At 47.3% G+C, this 25,697-nt stretch overlaps 1 protein-coding gene across 1 annotated transcript; it reads left to right on the top strand.

Annotated features, from left to right (window-relative positions):
• Window positions 1–549: 549 nt before the first annotated feature.
• On the top strand, window positions 550–23,744 carry LOC146175359 (uncharacterized). Its single transcript, XM_084580796.1, has 7 exons — window positions 550–661; window positions 2,247–2,351; window positions 9,167–9,235; window positions 10,054–10,323; window positions 18,721–18,900; window positions 19,683–19,859; window positions 23,473–23,744. Exons 1-7 carry the CDS (start codon window positions 550–552, stop codon window positions 23,742–23,744), a joined length of 1,185 nt encoding a protein of 394 aa, XP_084436922.1.
• Window positions 23,745–25,697: the final 1,953 nt, after the last annotated feature.

Here is a 25,697-nt window from a genome sequence, read left to right as displayed (position 1 = left end):
CAACTTTTTTCTTTACTACGAGCGCAACCAGGCGCCAAATATGGCAGTGCCCTTTACTCCGTTGTGGATTTGTGTTATTTGTTGGTTTTCTGACAATTTCGAAGGAAATTACACTGAAGTATTGGTCAGGACTTGGCCTAGCGGCTGAAAGGTCTGATGAAATTCTCCTGCGGAGAAAAGGAAGAAACATCATCAGGGTAGATTGCATAGTGCGGTGCGCCCTTGGCTGTGGCCCAGATCAACGGAGACGATCCACAGAGGTCGAGAGGTAAGGTTAAACAACCTCAACTTAACGTAAGCACGGATCATATCACTTCGGGTCATATGATCCTAACAATTAAATGTAAAAGTACACAAAAACAAGAGGCGACTCAATGCAATCCACGAAACGGAACTGAAGCCAGAACCTACGATACCCCAGAAGGTGCGAAAAAGGACGGAAGTAATTGTAGGCGCGCGAGGAGCAGAGGAAGAAGAAGAACGTACCGTTCCACGAGCGTCGCTCTTCGGTCCATAGCTGCCGCTCTCGCTTGATGTGAAGTCCCAGCCATGGCTGAGACAACCTACACGACAGACGAGGTGAGCGACAGCACCACGACACTTAGGCGCACCAGCAGTACCTTTTCCAACGCGGACAGCGCCACCGTCGACGTCAGCGAAGGTGAGCGGCCGGCGATACTTGGCGGGCAAGAGAAGCTAGAGGATGGACCGGACGGGAGTAAGCCTAGTTATGTTGTGCCATGGAAGGATTAAAAAAAAAAAAAAACATTAGCTGATATATTTAGGGTGTAAGAAAATTTGTGTGCCATGGTTTGTAATGCGGTATTCTGTAGGCAGCCTTTCCGTAGACATTAAATGTCAAACCTTGGCCAGTTCTATAAACGTACTGAACATACTGAATTGATTTGGGCTCCCTTTCCTTGTTAAAGAAAATGTTTTTTCATATAGCGGAGTGGAAGTGTTAAAAAGAAAAAAAGCTAACATGGCTCTAATTCAAGCCGTTGCTTGTCTGGACTGGCGACTGTCATGACTCTGTTCAATCAGTCTGAAATGACCAATAGCAAGCTCGAAAATTTGTCCTTGAGCAGAAACAGATTGAATATCGACTCCAGTGACGCCGCAGACTCAAGGTTGCCCAAATCGCCTCGATTGAGACTACGATATGGGAAATTTTGAATTTCCTTTCCTCTCCAGCATAACACTCCTGCGCGAGTAAATTTCGTAAAAAAAGACCACAAAGCTTCGAAAAATGCATCTTGAAAATATCAGTAAAATTGCAGGAGGTATAAAAATCTCCGGAGTTGCCTTTTGAGGACATACTATACAGGCGCCGTTCAAAATGTCTTTTATTTTTTATTTTTTTTTATTTTTTTTTACGGTGACATTTTGATGACTCGTTAGAAATAAAAAACCGCTGCGAGTAGATGGAACACGCATTGTTGGAGATGTTCCCAACACTGCTAGCGTAGCATGTTGAAGTTCTGAACTGTGTCTCCCCATGTCTTGGGTTTGTGGTCGCTGCTTTCGATGGGCGGTTGGGATTGTCGAGTGACCGAGATACACTTTTTGGGACAAAAAAGGTTCTGGCGTATTTCTTTTTTTTTTTTTTTTTTTGCAAGCGGTGAGCACGAAGACCGCTTTTACAAGCATTTCACTGATTTATTTATAGGAAGGGAAAGGCGCAGTAACTGTCTCACTTGTTTTATGTGGACACCGCAACCGCGCCGTAAGGGAAGGGAGGAAGATGGGGGTGAAAGTGGAAAGAGAGAAATAGGAGCCGTAGTGGAGGGCTACGGAGTAATTTCGACCACCTGGGGATCTTTAACGTGCGCTGACATCGCACAGCACACGGACGCCTCTTCGTTTCGCCTCCATCGAAACGCAGTCGCCGAGGTCGGGTTCGAACCCGGGTACTCCGGCACAGCAGTCGGGCGTCTTACCACTGCACCATCCCGGTGGGGCAACAAGCATTTCAACTCAGTTTAGCCGACCAGTAGTCAAGGGAAAGGGAGAAGCTTGTATCTTGTACCAATCGAAAAGCGGTGTTTACACAGCAACATTGTGGCCGAAGCCCGAATCTCCCGCGCTCGTGCTGTTCGTGCCTGCTCCTTTTTATTTAGTGTAGTGTATTTTCCATCCGCTTTGTCAATTCTATGTCATAGTTCCCTTTTGGGGCCGAAGTTCCGCGACTCGTTTCCGTCAAGTCTGGTCGAGGTGTTACTCACTTGGGCCTCGCCACTGCACAGGCGAGGAGGGCCCACAGTGCCTGGGCTGGATCTTCCCCGGCGTCTTCTATGTGTTCCTCGGTGTGCTCGTGGTCGGCCTCGTGATCTTCGAGTACAAGACGGCCGGTGAGTAGGTGTATGTCATTAGTCTCCACCACTGGTTACTTAAAGGCAAACGTCTCCTACCCTCTAGCCACTCAGTCGCTAGAAGGAAAAAAGAAAGATGGGCCGAGCGTTGTCATGTGCAGCTCCAAGCTAGCATAAGACAGATTCCTGTCCAGTTCCATTCTTTTTCTCACGAGTTATGTGACTGGCTCTGGGTAGGTAGACAACCGGGAATATATAATTCTTGGCAGCATATGCTCGAGCAAAGGGTTACCCTACCAGACGAGAGGTTTGCTAGCGGACTGAGGCAACACCACCTGTACTTGGATGCAACTTAAGGACGAGGCGGCAAATACCCCTCAAATGAAGCCTACCAGCCAAAGCCGTTTTTCATGACGCTGCCATAATCCGTGATCAGCCCCTCTTTCACCTGCCACACCTTGCGATACTACGAAGTCCCAGGAGATTATCCACTACCAGAATTGGTCGATGCAACTGGCTTCCTTTGAGGGACTTTTGCCGCTTTGGTCTTGAGCTGCATCCGACTCTAGGCGTTAAATTAATATGCAGAAGACCAAGGTGATGTTCAGCAGTCTAGGGAAGGAACAGCAGTTTACAATAGGTCACGAAAAACTGGAAGTAGTAGGCGAATATTTCTACTTAGGACAGGTAGCAGCCGAAGATACGGACCATGAAAGGGAAATAACCAGAAGAAAAAGATCAGGATGGAGCACATTCGGCAAGTACTCTCCGATTATGACTAGCAGCTTATCGGTGTCGCGCCAGAGGAAAGTATATATCATTTGCATGTTACCTGTACTCTCCTATGATGCTGGAACATGGATGCTTACGAAAATGGTTCTAGTTAAAGTAAGGACACCGCAGAGAGCTTTGGAACGAAAAATGGTGCAACATTGATAGGAAGCGCGCAGATTGGGACAGAGAAATACTTGGACTTAACGACATTCTAGTGGAAATCAAAAAGGAGAAATTGGCAAGGCATGTATTGCGAAGAGAGGATAACCGATGGTTGCGAGGTGTAACAAACTGGATTCCAAGCGAAGGAAAGTGCGTAGCAGGCAGAAAGTTAGGTAGGCGGTTAAGAAGTTGGGCGGGGTGAAACGAATGCAGCTAGCTCAGGACCGGGTTAGTTGGAGTAATATGGAAGAGGCCTTCGTCCTGCTGTGTTTATAATCCGGGGCTCACGACTAGGGTGGTGATAATAGGCGTAAGGATATTATCCTCGACGTAATGAGAATCGGTCGACGCTATTGTCTGGACGGCCTCCAGGGTTCTTTACAGCATGACTGTGTAGCTGCTCCGTGTGACTGTATAGTTAGATGGAAATCAGGGAGAAAGCCCCTCTTAAAAGGCCCTTCAGCAAATGGCATTGATCAATTTTTACAAGTGATAAGTCGACCACACCTAGCATTGTCGCACTAGCAGGCCATATGCGCTCCAAACGCCGACAACGCCGCCTGTCGCCAAAGCGGCAAAGCGTAGGTCGGGCGCTTTTCATGTCAGCGTCGTGTTTTCGTCTTTGGTCCCGGTTTAACGAATATAACGCCGCTGTCAACATTTAGCAATGTTCGGGAAGAATTGCTGCGCCGTTGGGTTTTCGAACACACATAAAATCTTGCCAGGAACAAGTTTGTATAAGTTTCCAATTATGCTTCACGAGAACGACGGCGGCCGTGAATCGCGGCGTTCGACGCAGAAAGCAAGCAAACCCATCGAATGACATTTGTTCAGGTTAATGTCATTATTTCGACGCAGAGCTACACGACCAAAGCTAATGCCATTTACAAATTATGGTAACTGTGATTGATATGAAAATGTTGGTGCGCCTTCAATATGTTGCGAAGATGACTGCGCTGTAAACGAAAGCAGCCTTTCAGTTGACTTCATGTTTGTATCCCTTGTAAACAACCTGTTGATTAGGACTACCAATTACGAAGTTTGCGGCAGTGTCGGCGGCGTTTATTTACGAAAGGGTACGCAAGGTGCACACGTCTGCGCTCGACTGCGAAACGCGTACGAGTTTCCACAACGTACACTTTGTGCACTAAAGTAAGTGTCAAGAGCAACACGTAAAATAGGCAGTATCTAGCGTCCTGTCCGACGGCGCTTTTATAGAACCTTCGAGTATCGCCCTACGCCGAAGCATACTACAGTCCCGTTGACTCCCGTAAGTTTTCGCCAGATCGTTCACTCGGCGTATTAAGGCCCGTCGAAAAATGCCCGAGCTTGGCCTCATCAAGAGAGCATACGGCAAACTCGTAACGCTTGCCCCATCGGATACCGCGAGCTTACCGCAACGACGCTGCCCGCGAAAGCGGCCGACGACGGCGTTCTGGCTGTGTGCAGGGCTCTAGTCGTCGCTACGTCTAAACGCCTAAATGGTTTCGCAAAGCCGTAGTTGGAAGCGCTTCGGAAATAGTAAATTTCATATTCATAAATTTGCCTTAGTATCAGCTCAATTGAAGTTGGAGTTAAAGTTTATTTCTTTCTTTTACAAGAAAGGGGAAGCCAAGGCAAAAGGCGACAAGCCTGACTGTCTCACAAATTGTCTTACAGTAAACGGAAGGTGTAACTTCGGCGACGTCTTAGCAGCGGAGAACCAAATCGGATGAGCTGCATCACACCGGCGGCAGCTGCTCATGTGAGCAGAAATTTGCTGTTATCACTTCTTTCAAAATCTGGTTACATAACCGCGATGTTCAATAAAGATCATTTTTTTTTAGATTCTTTCATCAAATTAAGCGCTTATTATCTAAGATTAACAGAGCATGCTCTTCTGAAGGTGGCGAAAGAAATCCGCCGTGTCGGCGACTCTGCACCGACGGACCGCGGCAGCAGGAGCGACCTGTTCCGCCCGCGCTGAGTGCGGTGGCTACGGGTTGGCTGGCAGCTATGGAGGCTAGTTATTTTTTTTATGATGCTATGTGGCATATTTCACATAGATGACTAGCTGCAAAATTATAGGAGCACAGTAGTATTTAATGCAGGTGGCACTTTTGTAGTCTATTTTGGGTGTATCTTCTCACCGAGTCTCTGTCGAGATAACATTTTTCTCGTTGATCGAATTCGGATGAGCAAACTCATTCTGTACCTAATGTCGTTTTCATTGACTGTCATTATATTTTCTCGTGTAGCAGCAAACAAATACCATTTTGAACGAATGTCGTTCGATGGAAATGGCATTAAATTTACCATATGGCAGGGCTGAGTGATAACTATGTTTTCAGTGTTTCCTGCTTGTCATTGCATCTTCCGTGAACACTTCTTGTTTATACTTGTTCGCCTCCGCTAGTTGGGAAGATACAATAGGTATTAGATTAGTGAAACGCTTAGCCAGACGATCTTAAGCGTGCATTCACATCGCACAGCACTCGCTTGAATTTTGCGTTTCGCCTTAACTTAAACACGGACGGCACAGTCGACTTCGGTCCCGATAACTCGATCCTCCTCAGTAGCCTGAGCCACTGCGGCGGGTTATTGAACAGACATTTGCCAATATGCATTTTGAAACTCTCCATGCAATACTTTGAAGGCCAGAGCCAGTGCTCCTGTTTGGCAAGATTACGAAAACATAACATGTCGCTGCACTTGCTATTCAGACTAAGTGCTCTAGAACTGTTTATAAAGCGCGCTGTAATTCTGTAGTTGGGCTCGAGGGTAATACGAATGAAATGAAGATGATACTACAATAATGAAATAGGATATACAATTTAAATCTAATATGCCCTTGGCTAACCTGTGATGCAGCTTTTCAGACAATTCTTCTGCTGATATCTCACTCCCCTATGAAAGTATCTACCCGCTCTGCCTTTTTGACGACGGAATACGTGAAATCCATGCTGCACAGGCAATGATAAAGCACAAGCATGACAAATATGAACTCTTCCTACAGGAGCCCTATATGCACTACTTTTCTGATGCTCAGAATGCTGGTTTGTAAGCTCACTGGCTTTTCCTGCGGTAGTCGCACCGGTACGAAACTGCTTGCAGTTTCGACGATGTTGCCTAGTTTACTGTAGCGATATATTGCATGTAAACGAAGCAAACGTGTATCATTAAGCAAAGAAAGAACATTGGTCCATAGGTCAAGCAATGAACGAATTAGCGTGGCGTTGTAATGAAAGCGGGGAACTGAAAATGAGCTCCACTTTGTACGCAACCTTCTTGACGCTCGTCTGAAGCACACACTTGATGCATATGGAGGCGATGTAGTCCCAGACGGCCATGATATCGAACACATGTTTACTATTCCCTTACAAAAAAGCTTAATGAGTTTCTGATTAAATGTTAATTACATTTCTCATCATGCACATTAACATTTCTGTACATTTTCTTGATGCATTTTTGATGAGTTTCACAAGAAAGTTGGCCACCGTGTTTCTGGTTGGTACCTAATGTGTGCATTTCTTGTGTGTTGTTCATGAGCGCCTGATGGCTTTCATTTTTGCATAAAAAGTAAAAGCTAAAACGTAGCGAAGCACCTCAACTACATTAAAAAAGCTAAAAAATAAAAAAAAAATTAAAACTAAGCGAAAAAAAAATGCACCTCCGGCGCGATTCGAACTTGGTACCTCTTAATCCGTAACTTTCTGCACTAACCACTCGGCCACTCGGTGTACTTGTAACGTTGGTAATGTATTTGCTTCTTATGTCTAGACTGCATTCATAAGATTGGGACTTGATGTTTCGAAGCATGTTTCGAAGTGTACAGGCCATTGCGGCTGCTCTAACAATTACAACTTCTTGACCATTAGAACTTGCATCTAATGTTCTGAATACCTATGCGCACTATTTTTCCACTGGAGTCATTTTAACATGTCGAGTTTGGCATCGCTGGCAAATTTATCAGCGCTGGCTCTTCGGTGGTTGCTACCTTGGGCGTAATTTTCGCTGAACATGGAGCTGTAGCACGAACCTTTAAGGAAAAAAAGTGCGACCAAGCTTCAATACCGGCAAGCGCAGCAGCGCCAACACTATTTTACTGGTAAGTAAATCTTATTTGTATCTAAACATTTCGGGAAGCGATGCGATGACTGAGGGCTCGGCTAATCTATACGCAGAGCAAGAAGCAGCTCGAAAGCTTAAGAAACACGCAAAATATCATGCATTATAAAGAAGGCATTGCTTCTCGTGCCCTGATCGAGCACATGCTCCCAGGACGGTCCAGTTCCGAGGCAACGCACGGATCGGGTTACGTCCGCGCGTCGTCGTCGGCGCAGGCAGGGTACCCCTGCTGGTCTTTCCGAAGCGGCCTGCTCGCAGGTGCAAGGAGGCATTGGAAATGGAGCGGCCGTGCGTCCGTTTGCTTGGAGGCGGTGTGGCAGTGCGTCGGTTCGCGTACACAACAATATCATTGCCCGTAACACCCTAAAGCATATTGTCCAAACATAGCACCCCTTCGCTTCGCAAGAAGTGATTTGGAATGGCACAAACTCCAAAGACTCAGGGTGTAAGCGTGTTTTGAATGAAACAAATGTCCCAAAAGTTGTGTTTGTTTTTACAGTGCATGCTAAACAGAAATGAAAACATAGTAAAGTGTATGCATTCGCTTAGTGATGTATACTTTCTCTCATTTGAGAAAGTCAATATTTCCATATTAGCTCCTATACAAAAATACCTTGTTTTCCAAGCACAAAACTTCTTGCGTAATCTCAAATGAAAGTCTGTTGCGGATCTCATGTTAAAACACATAAAAGTTGTTTCTTAGGCAACATCCTACATATGCTAAAGAGAAATGCAAACATAGGGCTCTGAAAATGTGCAGTTAACAAGGAAAGAATATATATTCACTTAGTGATGTATACTTTTCCTCATCGGAGAAAGTCAATGTATTTCCACATTAGCTCCTACCCAAAAATACTGTTGCGTTTTCCAAGCACAAAACTTCTTGTGTGATCTCAAAGGAAAGTCTGTTGCGGATCTGATGTTAAAACACATCTAATCTTGAATCTCCTTTGAGTGGTTGATGACTCATCAAAACCACATTACGTGCGTAACAGAAATTCAATATCTATTTTTGTAAGGGTTATACAGTGCAATTCCCTTGCGCACGCTGTCACTGCGGAAGCGCTCGCGAGACGTGCACAAACGGCAGATCGCACGCGCGCACCACGGCCACGCTTGCCGCATGGGGCCAGCCTCGGGATCCGACGGCCGCCGCTATGCGGCTTTCAAATACGTCGATGCCATTGAATCAAGAGAGGGGATGTCCTTTGAGAAGCGGAAGCTGCTCTTTTCTTCTGTTGTATCAGACTACATACGCTTAGTCCAAAGAATGCTTGATCTGGCGTCGCTTGTGTGAAAAGCCTGCGAGCGAAGCAAAAATAAACCATACTGGTATTGTAAAGGAATCCTGACGTGGTTTCAGTTCCCATTTGGTAAGTACTAAATTATTTTGATATCCTACAGCAATAGTATTGTTTATTGCACCAATAAGGCGAATACATTCACATTAGGATTTTAAATCTGTAACGCACAGAATTACAAACGGAACAGTTGCACTTTCTCAGTTCAAGCCTATTAAGATATTATGCATTTAGGTTACGATGCTTCTGAAGCAGTGCGAGAAAGAATCTAGCATTGATGTGCGCTTTTTATGGTTCATATTACATTTGAATTCTTCACACAAAGTTGAAGTGACAGCATGTCGGTATTGATGGGGGCAGTTTGGCAAAAGCGCTTAGGTATATCTTGCTCGGGGAGCAAAGTGCAAGATGCTTTACACAATATAAAATACAAATACGCACTAATGTTACCCGTTAGAAACAGAATTTGGCATGGGTTTAGTATTTTTTGTTGTTTCCATTCATTTGCAGGTGTGCGCAAAGTGCTCTTCGTGCCTACAGAGATCACGCCTGAAGTGGTAGCCCCTGCAGTTCTGCGTAGTACGCCTGTCTTTCGTTTTCGAAATATTTGTTCACCGCAATGGGCTTTCGTCTTGAAAAAAAGAAAACATGCTAGCCACCCTGCAGTAGTTTGTTGTCACGAGACGCTCGCATAGCTAATCTTTCATGGGATTTTCTTGCACTGACGTTAAGCTGTGAAAATAGGCAGAAAAACTGAGGGCGGCGCTGGGCCAGTATACTCGCTGCCCATCGTAATTTACGAGTGAACTGGACAAAAGAAAATATGGAGAAGTTCATACTATCTGCCAGATGTATTTCGTAGGGGTCCTAACGTCAGCTGACTTTCATAACAACGCATACCGTTTCACTTACATATTGCTATGTTGTCAATTTACAGTATTGAAGCGATGCAACACGCTCACAAGTTGGGCACAGATACATCGACAAGAATCCAGCTTTGTATCCCGAAGCACTTAAAACGCAGCAAAGTGTTAACAGTAATAGTTAGCAATTTTATACAGGTATACATACAAATTCGACAGAAATGCAATTATCACTTACGTTTACCAGAAGGTGACAATATAATTAAAAAAAAACACGAAATTAGACAACAAATGTTGAATTAGGCAACAGTTTCCATGGAAAATAATTCACCCTAACCGAGACGAAGTGTTTAACAAGATGCCCAGAAAGTTTATCAGGACATTTGGGAGAAATCAGAGTAATGCGCGTTCTCATGCGGGTTTCTCTGAGTCCGCGACAGTTGCTGGACTGGTCTGAAGGCCATAACACTGCACTTCTTTGTTATAGACAGAGCACGGGCACTTCATAATCACTATCCCATGGACTTCCGCCAGGCGGTGCTATCGCCGACATGGCTACGACGCCAACGAGGGTCGGCGGCACCCCTTCGGTTCTCAGCGCCCCTGGGTCCGACACTGGCAGCGCGAAGATGCGCATACGCGGTCATCTCAGAGCCGGCAATGGTACCACCGTTGCAGCTGCCGAAGGCACCAGCTTGGCTGGTGCTTCACCCAAGAGTCTGAAGAGGCGTTTCCTATGGCCTTTCCGGGCCGCAGAAACGTCCACCTTCGAGACCACCACAACGCCGAAGTGGCGGCCGCCCGGTATGTATATGAAGGCATTTCTATCGACCATAAGGAAGCAACGAGCTGGGTACCAACGGGCACTCCAGAGTGAAGTCGTCTCTCTGTCTTTAATTCCACTACTTGTAAAATTCCACACCGTGCAAAGGTGCTTAGATCCAACGCAATGAATGGGTCAGAAGGTGGATGGTACGTCCTTCTGTGGCTAGGTGGCCGTGACACTACCTTTTTTTGTGGCATTTCTGTAATCGAACTACCTTGCATATTATATCTTGAAGGTTCTCTTGTCAAGGGTCTAAACTTATAGTTGGGTATAAAAAAAGAAACTCTGAGTTTGCCATTATTTCACGGTAACTCTTACGGCCCAACTCCAACGACACATCCTGAGCGTCAGCGCTTTTGGCCTACGTAGGGACTGGTTTGCACATACGCGCATGAAGAGACGCCAGCAAACTCGAGCGAAGCGCCGACATCTGTCCATGCTAGATATCGGCGTCAGCACTCAAGCCGGCGCCGGAAAATGCTCCCTCACGTAGGTCTCTTATTGACGTATGGCTGTTTCTCGCTGTTGTCATAATCCAGGTAGAACGAGACGAAGAAGATGGCTACACGGTATGAAAGAGCTCTGAACAAGGGTAGAGGGGGGAAGCCTCAGTTCACAGGTCGAGCCAACGTTTCGACAAGTGGACTTGCCTTCGTCTGGGCAGAGTGATCATCAAGATAGGGGTTTACGCTTTTGCTTCCGAAGAAGAATAGCTGGGAAGGGGGCTGAGAAGTAAGTAGGTCAAGGAGTGGGGTAGGGGAGGGTGAGGGGATGGAGGCGGGTCGATTTTACCTACTGTCCAACATTCACAATGTTTCCGCAAAAGCATTGTTTACCACAGATATACCAGGAAGGCCAACTGCTTCTTAGAATAATGCGCCCACAGAAAACCTCTCATTATTTTTAAATCACCACCCAGCAGACCTCTCGACCCAGCTTCTTTCGTTTGTGCAGGACACACCTCACGTTCTCTGAAAAATTGAGCGTATTAATAACACAACCAATCTTGAAGATGACTGTATACTGGTCACACTTGACGTCACGGCATCGTAGACTAATATTCCTATCGATGATGGTATCGACGCCCTTTCTCAAGTATTAATCAACAACCCCCACACACACGTCTATGAAGTTTATCTATCGCTCCTTAAACTAGTCTTGACTTTAAATCATTTAGAGTTCGATGTATCTTATTATCTGCAGATATTTGTAACCAGCATGGGTACTCCATTCGTGCCACTTACGCGAAAATATTGCTACGAAGATGACGAAGCGGGCAGTGGCGCGGGGCGGAGCGCTCGCGCCAGGCCTGCTGGCCAAAAAAGCATATTTCATCGTCATGTCATCATGTCGTTTTGTTTCTGTTGTGTCGCCGTGTTCCATCGCTTGTCATGCCACCACGTACCATTTGGTTGGAGGTGCGGTTCATCCCCATCCTCGGCTTGCACCGTCGAAGCCAACCGTACGCCGGGTCCATCTGCCGAAAGGCCGTGGAGATCGCCGCCCAGCTCTGTCTCAGCCCTTTTTGCTCAGATCCAGCCAGCCGCTGTCCCCAGCCTCGTCCCCAGCCCTGACCACAACACACGACGACCAGGAAGAGCCCGAAGCCGACCCTACCGACCCTACCGGCCCCACGACGAAGCGACCTCACGGCCACTCGAGCGAAGACAGCACCCCCGCCCAAGCCGTTCGGCGTGTCCATGAGCCTTGGCCTTCGGCAAACGGTGAAGATTGGACTTGATGCTCCGATGCAAGCATTCTTCCCATCTTCGCATGTGGTGTCCAGCGTTTCATGTCCCTATCCTGTGTCTGTGTTCATCTTCACTTCATGCATTGGATTTCTAGCAATCGATCGGGATGATCGCTCGGTGGCCCAGGGTAATGCTACGAAGATGACGAAGCGGGCAATGGCACGGGGCAGAGCGCTCACGCCAGGCCTGCTGGCCAAAAAAGCATATTTCATCATCATGTCATCACGTCGTTCTGTTTCTGTTGTGTCGCCGTGTTCCATCGCTTGTCATGCCACCACGTAACAATATTCATAGGAGTTCTAGAGTCCATTACACTAAATTCATTTCCAGAAAAGCCACTCATATAGCTTCGCTATATTGGCGATATTTTCATGATATGGCAGCATGGATCAGAATCACACCAGTCGTTCGTCTCGCACCTTAATAATTATAACAGTAGCATTAAATTCCCTTGTGAGTCGTCGCAATTCAAAGTCGACTTTCTCAAGCCAACGGATAAACAACAATATCTAGATTTTACCAGTTTTCATCTGACTCAGACATTGCAAGCAAGTAATACTTCTAGGACAGGTGACACGGCTTAGAAAAATATGTAGCGATGATAATGACTGTACAGGCCGCCATTGGAAACTGACCTTGGCAACGTTTAACGCTAGAACCCTAGCTAGTGAAGCTAGTTTAGCAGTGCTGTTAGAGGAACTAGGAACTAGAGGGTATGAAATGGGATATCCCCTTTCAGGCATATACTGTACTGAAGGATGGCCATGTACTGTGTTATCGAGGTTTACCAGAAAGGCGACAACTAGGAGTAGGTTTCCTTGTCAATAAGTATATAGTGGGTAATATTAGATTAATTCTATAGTATTAATGAGAAGGTGGCAGCCATCGTTATTAGGCTTAATAAGCGATATACACTGAAGGTTGTACAGGCCTATGCACCTACATGTAGTTATGATGACCAGGCAGTTGAAAGCTTCTACGAAGATGTAGAATCGGCAATGCGAAAAGTAAAGACGCAGTATACTGTAATCATGGGCGACTTCAATGCCAAGGTAGGGAAAAAACAGGCAGGAGACAAGGCAGTAGGCGACTATGGCAATGGTTCTAGGAATAGAAGGGGGGAGTTACTAGTTGAGTTTGCAGAGTGCAATAACTTAAGAATCATAAATACCTTTTTCAGAAAAAAGGAAGAACCGGAAATGGACTAGGAAAAGTCCTAACGGGGAGACTAAAAACGAAATTGACTTCATAATGTGTTCAACCCCTGCCATTATGCAAGATGTAGAGGTAATCGGGAAAGTGCGATGCAGTGACCACTTCTCGCCCTCTAGGTCTCTGCCCAGCGTCAAGTCTGGGGACGTGTCTACACTGATGCTGTTGCCTATCCTTGTGGGGTCTTGTGGGTTGTTTAGTATTGTTAGTTTCTTAAGAGCTGAATTTCCATCCATAGTTTGTTTCCTTTTTGGGAGGTCATTCTATATCCCCAAGCCGGATGCGGGGCATTGAAGTCGCTAGTGATTATTAGCCCTTTCCTGTCAGCTAGTCTTATGACTTTCCGTAAAAGATCTGCCAGCCCTGCCCCTCGGTTTTTGGGCGAGTTGTACGTATTCAGAATAAAGAGGCTGTTGTCTCCCTTTCTGTTTGGGGTTAGTTCAATCATTACATAGTCTTCACTCGTGTTTTCGAGTTCGTGTTGTATTGCTGTCAAATTTCTCTACACTAACGCAGCCGTGAACGACCTAGGTTTATGGCCCCCTTGTAATTCTGGCGGGGTATACGCGGCGTAGCCGGTTACATTTACCGTGCCGCTTGCCTCTTGTAGCGTGATTACATCGGGTGTGTTTTCAATTTTTTGAATGTGTGCCTGTAGGTTCTCTCTCTTAAGTGGAAACCTCTGCAGTTCCATTGCCAAATATTAATTTGGTGGTGAGGGGCCATGATGTCCTAGGACTGTTGCTGCGGTGGCAGCTGAGGGAGGGTGTTGCCGGCAACCGAGGGAAGCCTTGCTTCGATGTTCGTCAGTTGTTCCATAATTTGCTGGAAGCAAGTCATCGTTTGTTCTCTGACCATGACAAATTCCGCCGTAAGATTATCTACCTGCTCGGTTAGTTTGTCAACTCTAGCCGAAACGGCATCTATTCTGGCATCTTGAGCTCCTGCCCGCTTCATGAGTACATTCGTGTCCAACCTAAGCCTGCTGTAAGTCGGGGTCGATGCTTCCTCATTCGAATCTTCTGCCACCTTTTTGGGCTTGCTTTCTTCTGTGTTTTCCTCTCTGGGTAGAGGTCTTTTCGCGGAAAGTCGGGTGTCCGTCTCTATTGATTTTTTGTTATGTACCATTTCGTTTGTATTACATGGAGACGATTGACTAGTGCTTTGTGAATTCTTAATAGGTGACTTGTCGAGTACCCTCTGCATTTTCGTGTTATCAGTAATAAGTTTCCTCATTTCTGCCAATTCCTTCTTTATGGTTTCAAGCTGTCTACATCTATTAGCGAGTTGTTCTACCAGTTCCTTCTCTCGAGCCGTTTCCCAATGGGAGCACTTAACTGGCCAGCTCACCTTTTTGCTTGTGTCTCCCATCTTGCTTGAACTCCTTCCTTTGACTTTGTCAGGACCTAAGCCGACGACTCAGTCTTCTGTCCCCAGCAGTTGTGGAAAGGAGTTCGACTTACTTCTCCCCCGGTGGCCTTTGTGGTTGTCGCTGCCCCGCAAGTGTGAGAGTCATGTTGCCCTAGGTCGTTCTTGGGTTTGTGGGGCCGTGTCTTGAGCAGCCTATACTTGCAATTCCTTCTGCCGGTTGTGCATACCCTCGCATACAATGCATTCGGGCTTGCACGTCGGTGGTTCTCCTTCCGTTGGCTCCGGGTGGTTTTCTCCGTATCTGCGGCAACGCTCTAGCCGTGGCTTGTAGCACACATCCGTCCTGTGCCCCGTCTTCCTACAGTTGTAACATGTCTGCGCCCGCTCTTGGTACGGGTAGACGGTGAACACTCATCCCCAGTAGAAAACTTGTCTTGGGAGCCTTTCCTCTCCAAAGGTGATCGAGATAGATCTTGATTTGCCGATTCTCCTTGCGTTGAGTACGGCGATGTTCGGGTTCCGCTTGATAAAGCCTTGGCGGACTTCTTCCAGAGTTGCAATGCCGTAGGCGTTGTATACGCCCAGTCGTAAAAAACTACAGAACTGTGTCAAAAATGCGACAAAATATCCCTTAGTTCTGTCGTAACCATCAGATTTTTCTGTAGTTCTGTAGTTTTTCTGTAGTATATTGCTGTTGTCTGTGGTTCTGTTGCACATTTCTGTTGTAACAACAGAAATTTCTGATGTTAGTACAGGATGTTCTGTTGTCACAACAGGTTTCCCGTCAAAAACCGCACAGAAATTCTGTCGTAACATCAGAAAATTTTCTGTAGTTTTTTCCGACTGGGCGGCGCCCTTAATAGCGTCGTCGGGTGCCGCGATGTAGGGCGCCAAGTCGAGGGTCTTCTGGTCTATAACTATGCATTTGATGTTCACATAAGTGCTCGCTAATTGACGATTGGGCGTGCTGATCGTGTACGTGTTGTTCCAGTTGATCCTTGAAATATCTTCGCCCAGGACGTTTACATAGGGTACGTTTGCAGACTCGCACATGGCCTGCAGTAGGCGACGTGGAACATAGTCATTTAAATTCCAGCCTCTTGGCCTGAAGATTATTTTATAGTCGATCTCCGGGAGCTTCGGCATTGGTGCCCTCTTGCGGATGTTGGGATCTTGCTTGCTTTTCTGGATGACAGATTTCTTCTCGCCGGTGTTCACGGAGCTCAACGTGGGTTTCGCGTCTTTCTTCCTCATGCGGTCTTGCATGCTGAGAACGGTCTCCCACTCACCGTTCTCGAATTCTGTGTGTTCAATATCTCCTCCGTCCACAGCGCTTTTCATCGTGGTAGTTTGAGGGCCGCCACAGGGGCCGGCGTCCGTCGACGTGGGGTAGGGTATGCGATGCTAGGTCTGAGAGTTAGGCCTAGCTAGCTCTTTCATCTTGAAGTTGAAATTCCGATGAAAAAGGAAATAATCCACCTAATGTCCAAACTCAACTCTTGCACGGAGTGATGGCCAGGATCTCTGTGATGGTTTTCGGCCCGTAGGCGCAGATGAACGCTGGAAAACAGCTTTTTAGCTCGTATGCCCTCCATGGAAATACGCGGCAGGTTGTCCAATCATCAAGACGGAAGGCAGGCGGCATGTCCCGATGCGCCTGCGGGGGCGCGTCAGAGCGCGTGCTCGTGCGAGAGGAAGTGCGCGGCGCATGCCGCGAAGGCAGTGAGCCGAGCCGGAGGCGCCGCAGTGTATGTTTTTCTGCCACAGATGGCACTGCTCATCAGGAGCCGCAGCGCCGCCCAGCGATGCCTTGGACACGGACCTTATAAATGGTACCGGTTTGCGAAGCCATGTGATACATTCTGAGGTTTCAGTCAACGCTGCTCATAATATGGGCGAGGTGAAGAGTAGTACGTATGGTTCTGCAAACTCCTCAGTTAAGAAATTGGTCACACGTTCATGATAAATTTTGATTCCTGTTAGATTGAGGAAGAGCTGCGTCTCTTCACGTGTGCGCGTGTCTCTCTTGGGAACTCTGCTCCTCGAATGAGTGAATAGAAAATTATTTCACTTTCTGGAATGTGCGACAGGCAGAATAGCGATAGGCTCGGTCTACTTTCCGGGTGCTTGTCATACGCCCGGAATTTGAAGAGAATGAAAGATGGTTTCAGAGCATTGTTTCCAGCCACTTTTTTCAATTTATAGTCAGTGTGACCCTCTGGAGGGATATGTGCTTTTCGAATATTTTTTGTAGCCCTGCATTTTCGCCCCCTCCCCACAAAAAACAAAACAAAACAAAAAAACAAGAACAAAAAAAACGAAGCGAATTTTCGACCTGTTGCAATCGGGGATTTAGTTATCGATGCCGCGCGGAACTCACATGCGCAACATTTGCTTGGCTTGTCTTTCGCGAGCTGCTTCTTTCTGGAGAGCGAGAACAAATTGCACTTCATTTCTTTTAATTACCTTAAAGACCTTCGAGGGGTATATTACATCAGGGGTGGGAGTTAAGTTTGCGGGCTTCGCCCAGAAACGAAGTGTTCATCGCGGGTACACTGTCGCGGGGGAAATTCGGAAGGGGCGACCAAGGTCAAGGGGCAGCTTGACGCTGGCTGATTTATAACGGTCGCGCAGGTGGCCGCTTTTCGGAAGTGATGCCAGAACACATGGCAGCGGGCGACGCTGCCGGTTCTGTCCGTCCTGTGTCGCGAGGGAGGCAGAGCAGTGCAGTTAGAAAGCACAGCGTAAGCGCAGTGGTTGTGGGTTCGGCGCTCACTGCTATGTTTCCCGGTTCGAGTGGAGAGGGCGCGGAGGCCATAAATCCCGAAACGCGGCGAAACGCGGGCCTAGGAGAATGCGCTGCAGAGGGAACCGCTGTTGACATGTCTTCTCGGGAAGATGCCTGGACGTCCCTTTGAATCCGCCGCCCACGCGCAACCGACCAAGGGCAGCAATCGGAATGTTTTTTGGGCCTGAGGTTTGCGTGTGTGTGTTTTTATGTCTGTGTTTTCGGAAGTGTAACCGTCGACGCCATTTGTCTTTGCGACTGCTTGGCACCTCTTGCGTGAACTGAGGGAAGACTTCGGGAGAGAGTGTAAATCGCAGATGTGAGTGTTTGCGGGCCCAACCACTCGCTGCTGAGTTCGTGCGTTGTGTGTGTTTTACTTGACATTCGTAAGAGAGGGGCACAATGATTGGCCAGCCCATTTTGAAACACTGCATGTTATTAACCACATAATGACTAGTCGTTGATTGACCAACCGACTAAACTCGAATTTGGTAACGCTAAGGAAGCGATGGTTGAGACGGTTGGGCTCGGAGGAGAGTTGGGCTCAGACGAGAGTCGAGGGCAGACGGGTTGTTCAAGGAGGGAGGATAGGATGACGGAGGTCTCAAGGGACTCCGGCCTAAAGTGTAGCAGAAGGCCAAGGCCTGATTCTGCTAGCCTCTGCCCTCTGGTCTTTCACCCATTTGCAGTTAGCCCTCCATGTTTTATGTCGCATCTGACGACGTTATTGTATATAAGTTGAAAAAGGGTGTAAATAAATGTGTAGTCTGAGAAGGGAAGTTCTCATCTCCGCACCGCAATGTGTCGCTGAGCCACGGACGCAGCGGTGGTCACCAACACCCCTCTGTACGAGCGAAGGCAGAAGGAGAAACGGCAAGAAATACCTGCTGTATAGGGAAGCTCATCCTTTCCCCACGCCTTCGTCACGTTTTGAAAATAACTGTGGGTACATATATTTTGGTGAGAAAGTGTAAACACAAAGAAAGATGACTGGTAACATTATTGGCAAAGTTGGATGAGCACTTGATGGCTGCGATGTAGTGAGGTAGGTCGTTCCAATCTGCTGCAGTACGGGAAACACCATTTTATATCAGCAGAAACATACCATCGTAGTCCTTTATGAGTATTAAAGCATGTGTTCATGCAGGATGTATATGTTGTAAGATGGCTGATGCCATGTCAGCAGGTTTGACCGCATTTTAATTAGCCATAAAAGACAAAGCCCTCTCACGAAAATGCCTTTCCGCACGCAGCGTCGTGCTTCCACTTGAGCGTGTCTCCGTGCGACTACGAATCCTTCCGGGAGCGGGCCTTTTATGTGGCCGAGTCTTCGTACGGCGGCTTCTTCTGCGCCGAGTGGGTGCAGCACACACACTGCCCAGTCAACCGGGACCGCTTCAGCGTCTACAGCCACTGCGACGCCAAGTGCAAGGGTAACGAACGTAGCTGGTGTCCTTGTAGCCTCGTAGCCTACTGCGCGCAAACACCGCTACAAGGAAGCTATTTCCGCGTGCCCCCTTGCCGCCTGAGCCCCCCTCGCCACTAATCCCTCTCCGTTAGTCTCATGTTCTGAGTGAATTAAAGCCCCACGTCGCGGAGTAAGGGGCATTCAACTGCTCAACGAAAGGACGCGAGTTGAATTCCATTACGCAGCTGAATATCGGCTTGTAGGAAAGGAAAGGCCCAGTAACTGTCCTTATCGGTGGACATCTGAACCGCACCGTACGGAAAAGGAGGAAAGTGGGATTGAAGAAATAGAAACCAGGCGGAAATCAATATGTCCGCGTACTGTGCGATGTCAGTTTGCACAGTAAAGAAACCCAGGTGATCAAATGATGTCCGGAGCCATTCACTACATCGTCCATCATAGCCTGGATATTTTCGGTACTTTACAACACCACAAACCAAACTAAACCAAGCCTAAACGAAATGAAGTCAATCCAATCACTGCAGTAAAGATGAATTGCTACTCAGCCTGCGAATACCTTAGCTATATCATAGCGACATGGAATAGTTCTGAACAGTATAGAGACATTGAGAGAGGCACGCAGTCTTGAAGCGACCTTTGGAAGATTCAAGACTTCCGGCGAAGGGGAGGGTTGGGAAGAAAGTGTAGGAAAATGCATAGGGGCGGCTTTTAATCATGCCTCCCCTCGTGTAAGTATTTCAGGAATGGTGAAGCGGCTCATTAGGTCGGTCATGCTCGCAAATGCAGACCCTTCTGGAGGCCAGTGCGACACGCCCACGTTCCGGCTGTGCACCACGGAGGACAAGGTGTACCAGTACTATTATAGCGAGGGTCAGTGCCAGCCGCTGGACGTCGACGAGCCTGGATGCCTAGTGGGCGGGAACCGCTTCGAGGACAAGAAGTCCTGCAATCAATCCTGCGGCGGTGAGTTCAGGCTTTGTGGATACGCGTGGACCAAGAAGCCCACCCGGTTTTCGCGCGCAGTTGCGCCGAAACAGCGAGGTAACAGAGCTGTTAACGTATACAATGACGCAGATGGTACTGCTCTGCTGGCCCTCCGCATCTGTTGGAAATATTGTGACTCTGCAAAAAAGCCTCCCTCCCACGCGCTGCATATTCTTGCCTACCGTGGCAACAGCCATAAGAGAATGGCTCTTACTATCAGGCTGGCATTTTGCGGACCTTATACGCATCTTACTAAACTGCTGCAGAATCTCCTATTAATTTTAACTAGCACAAAAATTTCTTTGCTAATATAATCTTACACAACTTGTTCCCTATGCAACATTCGCTGTACGAAATAGGGAGCACCTTTGTGTTGCCATAACCGTATTTTAACAAGTATTGAGACAGCCGCTATTGAAATTAAACTGACTCTTGTTGAGGGGATCCTAGCGCATTAAAGATCAAGTGTTTCAAAGTACACTACAGCGTTGTGTAAGCACACCTCCACGTTTGTAAAAACCATGAATCGCTAATTGGGTCTCTACTTTTGTGGAAGTACTTTGAGTTGTCCCCATAATCCTGCAGAATGCTGACACAGTCTCTTCTTGGTCTTGCACAATCTCTTTATTCACGGGACCAGTATTAGGTCGACAGTTTTGTACAGGACACATTTGAGTTGAAATGAGCTTAGGGTATTTGCTCCCAGTCAACAGGGCTGGGCTTTGAGGATGCTATCCTGGTGCGGGGAAGAGCTCGACAATGCGCCCTGTGCACCTACAATGCGCAATGCTCATTGTACTAGCTCATCAATAAGTGCGCCCCGTGTAGGCAAGGGCGACTGTTGGCCATTTTCCCTTCCCTTCTCTCGTCTTTTTACGATTGTCTTAAGCCCAGCAATGGCGAAAGCACAGCACCTTTAAAGGGCAACTCTGGCGATTTTTCGATCGTACTGAGCTAATGAATGATTTATACTGCTAAAAGGCTTGATCATCACAGTACGCGATTCCATTTTTTAAAATACGCGAGCAATAATTTTAAATAAGCAAAAAACTTGAATTAAAATGGAAACTCCAGTGCGGGGCCCGGAGAGAACTACCTTGCGTGACGTCACATGATGACGACACAGGTGTGCAGCCGCACCGCACACACCTGTTGCCGTTCAGCCGAGATGTGCGCACGTCAATGGCTGTCGCGTACGGCACCATGTGAAACATACTTGTGATGTCGGTAAGTCGCCCTCGATGCCATCGGACAGGGACAGCTAAAGACTATAGTCATTCAAATGCAATTAAAAAAAAACATAAGCATTATTTGGCATGCATGGCCAATGAGGGCATAACGAGCGAGCGATCTTCAATGCGGCTAAACTATGAAGCCGCATGATTCCCTTGAATATTTAAGCCATTTATGCACTCACAAAGCTCGCAAGAGGCCGGCATATATGAGGGCCACTGATCTTTACTACAAATTCAATTTTCTTTTCTCTCCATACCGACACTAAATCAGCCTTGCTGCGAATGAGATCATTGTCCACACAGCAATACCCCTTCCACAGGAAAAATTTAATGTCATTCCCACCCATTGGAATTTTTTTATTATCTTTTCTACGCGCTGCTACACGACCAAAACTAATGCCTTTTTCAAACGAAGGCAATTGCGATTAATAAAAATTGGAGCGTACACAAAATTTTACAGGTCTTCGGTATGTCACGAAAATGATTGCGCTCTGAGCGAAATCAGCTTTCAAATTATTGTTGACTCCTTTGCCTTACATGCCATACGTAACCTGCTCATCCCGACTATCCATTACGAAGCTCAGTGGCGGTATCGGCGTTTGTTTACGAAAGGTGCACCGAGCCCGGTGCAAAATTTTAAAGCGCACGGGCTGACCATGTAGTTTCAGCTACATGCGCTTCGCACAACAAAACAAGTTTCAAAAGCAACAAGTCATATGGGTAATGCCTATAGTGTGGCGACCGACGAATACAACCTTCGAGCGTACGAACCCGACACAGAGCGTTTGCTCGGCGTAATAAATGTTAAGCGTTACATTAAAATATGACCGACTCCAGTTGCATGAAGAAAGTAGACGACGAATTCACAACACCGCAGCACTTACCCACTGAATGCAGCGAGTTTACCGCAAAGATGCTGCCCGCGAGAGCGGCGGACGACGGAACTCTGGCCATGCGCTGCCCCCCTAGTCGTCGTTAGGCCTAAACTGTTTCACGACAAAGCCGCAGCGGACGGCGCTCGGAATTTCGGAATTGACCAGCGCTAATGTAAATGGAATGTTCGTGGGTCAACTTTACAGGCAACCTAACTGTCTCAGAGTAAATCTCGGCGACGCTTTAGCAGCGGAGCGACTACGAGATCGGAATTCGCTTGTATCGCAGTTATCCCTAGAATCTCGTTGCAAACCAGCGATCCTCAATAAGGTTTTTTTTTTTACATTAATTTGTCCGATTGCGTATTAATTAGGAGATCAACGAATTTTAGTGTGCTTCTTTTTCTTATGGTGGCATCGGAAACAATTCGCCGTGCCGGCACCGGCGGACTGCAGCAGGCGGTTTAGGCCTATGTCATGTACGGAATTAAAGATCGTCGACACAGCATCCGATTTCAATCGTCGCCAGTACTCGCGAGGCCAAACTCTTCTTTGAGATTCGTCTTGTGTTGGTAGCAGGCCAGCGTAAAATGTTCCGAGCATGTGTTCTCAGGTGCAAAGGGGGCTCCGGATCGAACGATTCAATTTGACCCGAAGCTTTTTCTCGAGAAATAGGTGGTAAATCCCAGTGCTGCTTTTCGTAGAACAACTAGCTGCCGCCTATTGCTGCAAAGGAAAGTGAAACAGAGGGAGTGATTCCAATATCTGTGCTGTTTGCAAGCAAGCAGGTGGCCGTGCCTGCGTCGTTAGCGTCTCCGGCCCCATGCCAGCAGCACCTCATAGGATCGTACAGGCGACGCTACATCGTACAAGCCGCGCCCAGTAGGGCTGTTGCATTGTCGCCCTCGTCTGTTCATCTGCACCACTGTGACATCATCGAGAACAGTGTTGGCCGTAAACATTTCCCGTCTGGCACGCGAGTAGCGGGTCCCGGAGCGCTATCTTTAAAATTTGCGGGAAAACTAAAGTGTCCTCAAGTGTGCTTTTTGGAACACGTAATCTTGACGTTGATAAGAACGTCTGATGCAAATTTCGTTGATATCTGTGAGCATCGAAAAATCACTGGATTAAGCATTATCACTAAGCCGTAATAAAGAGAGGAGGAATGCTAGTTCTTGCTTCCTTTGCATGCGTATAAGAGCTCTACTTATACACATACCGGCTATTTTACGGTGGATATGGGGTGTCGGATCAGTACGTACTGACCGATATTTTTTCTACCCTGAGCTTGACCTGCATGGTAGACTCCAAGGGACGTAAGTGGGCCACTGTCCTGCTGGATATACTGGGCACCCTCATAGATGATAAGGGGCTACGGGAGCACAGTACGATACAGTCAAGTATGAATACAAGAGTGACACATAAGGTCTCAGTTTTGATTGCGATGTCTTTTAACCATCCTTTATGCTTGATTCACTTGCGCAGACCAGGACACGCTGGACAGCCGCTGCCGCGACGACTGGGAAGTAGCCACGTGCGCGTTCGACCACTTGCGCTATCTCTACTACTACAATCCGGAATCGCGCGTTTGCGAGATGTACAACTTCTGTGCTCGCAGCGCCTTCCGCACCGTGCACGACTGCGAGCGGGCGTGCCTACAGCGGCCACCGCAGCCGCACGACTCTCCCTTTTCGGCCAGAGCAGCCGGCGGCCCCCGTGGCGACCGCCATGTGCACGCACCGCACCACCTGCGCTGAAAGAGGGTGTCGTAGGGCGCCCTATACTACCACGGCACCGTATTTTTTACCTCGCTTGGACTGTATATGCTTCCATGCGTGCACTTACGGCTGCATAATTTTTTTTTTGCATAAATCTTTGTTTTGTACCTTTAGTGTCTGGTTATAATTGGTTAGAAATAGCCCAGGAAGTTCTGCTGCGCCATCTTCAGTGCAGGTTAACTTTCGAGTCGAATGGTAACCGCGACTCGAAAGATAACGGCACGCTTTTAAAGCAATTTTACAACGCAGATTTTCAAAAACTGCGATGCATTTCGTTTACTTATCAAATCATATTATGCCAAGTGCAGAGTGTAACATCCAAGGCGGATGGCATAGTCATTTGCGAGGGAAAGCCGGCGGACCATATGCGAGTGGCAATTTGTAACCAGCTCTCTTGAGCTAGCACTTTGGCATGAAGAGCAGAGCTTCATTGTACGATGCGAAGGTGGTGTTATTTGGAGTGTCAACGAATGTAAATCCTGTCGTGACGTGGTAGCTGTGCTACGCTTACTCATGAAGTACAGGGTCATCCATTAGTAGCTATACCACAGCCCATCTTTATTTCTTGAACAAATTACACGTTTACTTGCGCAGTGAAAATCTTGTATTTGTATAACTTACTTACACATATATGTTATCAATTCTGTTTTTCATTTCTGTGCGCCCCACCAATTATGTAATACCCTCTAATGAGGGTCTTTAAGGTATTGAAGTGAAGTGAAGTGAAGTGGAGTGTCCGACAAATGCTCATGACGAAGCAAAGCAATACAAGCACAGAGGGAGCCGGAGGCGGTGCTTCGCAAATAGTCAGTCACTTAGCTTCCTTTCTTGGCTGTGCCGGATGCAATGGAGTCTTGATAGCCGTCACAGTGTTATAATTAGAAGTGGACCACCCTGCTCGTGAAGGCGTTGCGGATATATGATATACCTCCGGCGTCTTTTCGCCGACACGGTCCTGTTTGCTTTAATTACCCGTGTGTTTAATTATCTGAGACCTTCCCGTTTTCAGTGGGTTGCGGCAGAAAGGAATTATATTAGTTAGGATACATTTATTTCATGGCATCCCAGCTTTATGTAATCAGGTTTTCAAAAGGGCTGATAGCTGTAGCCTCAACGAAACTAACCTAGAACTTTGAGGCTCGCCTAGCTGTAGTATGCAGCTTTATTCCGCTTTAAAAGCTTGGGATCAGTGAGTAAACACTAATTATCTAAATCCACCCTATTTTCACGATTTTAAGCCCTATGATTTTGAAAAAAGTTTCAGAAGCGTTTGCACGCGATTCTGTGTATCCCCTTTTTTGCGAGCAAGAGCTCGTAGACTATAGGCTTCCAGCGTGCTTGTTCACTCAATCATCGAGCTGGAGCCGTCGGAAGCCCGAGGTGGTGGTGACAAACATTTATTGCCATATGTACAAATAGTGGAGTCGAAGCCCTCTGCATGGCACTTGGGTGCCCCCTTACAACACGGGAGACAAACTTACGAGGCAAAAGGAGCGCAATCCTCCTCACAGCACTGCAGATTATATTGCGTTGGATTTAAGTGCTGGTCATAATTGAGACTCCCACTAAGACTACGACGTTCGGTGATGGGGATGAGGAACGGTGGGCATGTAAGAAGGATGTGTAGGAAGTCTCCTGGTTTGCCGCAAATTCTACATGAGAAGTAGTCTGGATATCGGGTATGTAGAAGTGTAGGGTATGGAGCAGTCCGAGTCAGCAAGCTTCGCAAGAGTGCGGCCTGCGCTATGGTGAGGGATGGGGCTGGTGATGTATATTCCCTTCATTTCTCCTGGTTGTACGAGAGAATATCATGGAAATAGAGCAGGCGCTCCCCGACCTGTTGGGGGGGGGGGGGGGGGGGGGAGGTTCCATTCCTCTAGCCCGGAATGCAAGACCTCGGTCTAGGGAAAATAACCTCCTCGTTGCCAGGGA

The sequence above is a fragment of the Amblyomma maculatum genome, chromosome 10 (assembly GCF_055883805.1).
Source record: "Amblyomma maculatum isolate TAMU_Amacu chromosome 10, ASM5588380v1, whole genome shotgun sequence".
Taxonomy (NCBI): Eukaryota; Metazoa; Arthropoda; class Arachnida; order Ixodida; family Ixodidae; genus Amblyomma; species Amblyomma maculatum.
This window is presented reverse-complemented; position numbering and strand designations above follow the sequence as displayed.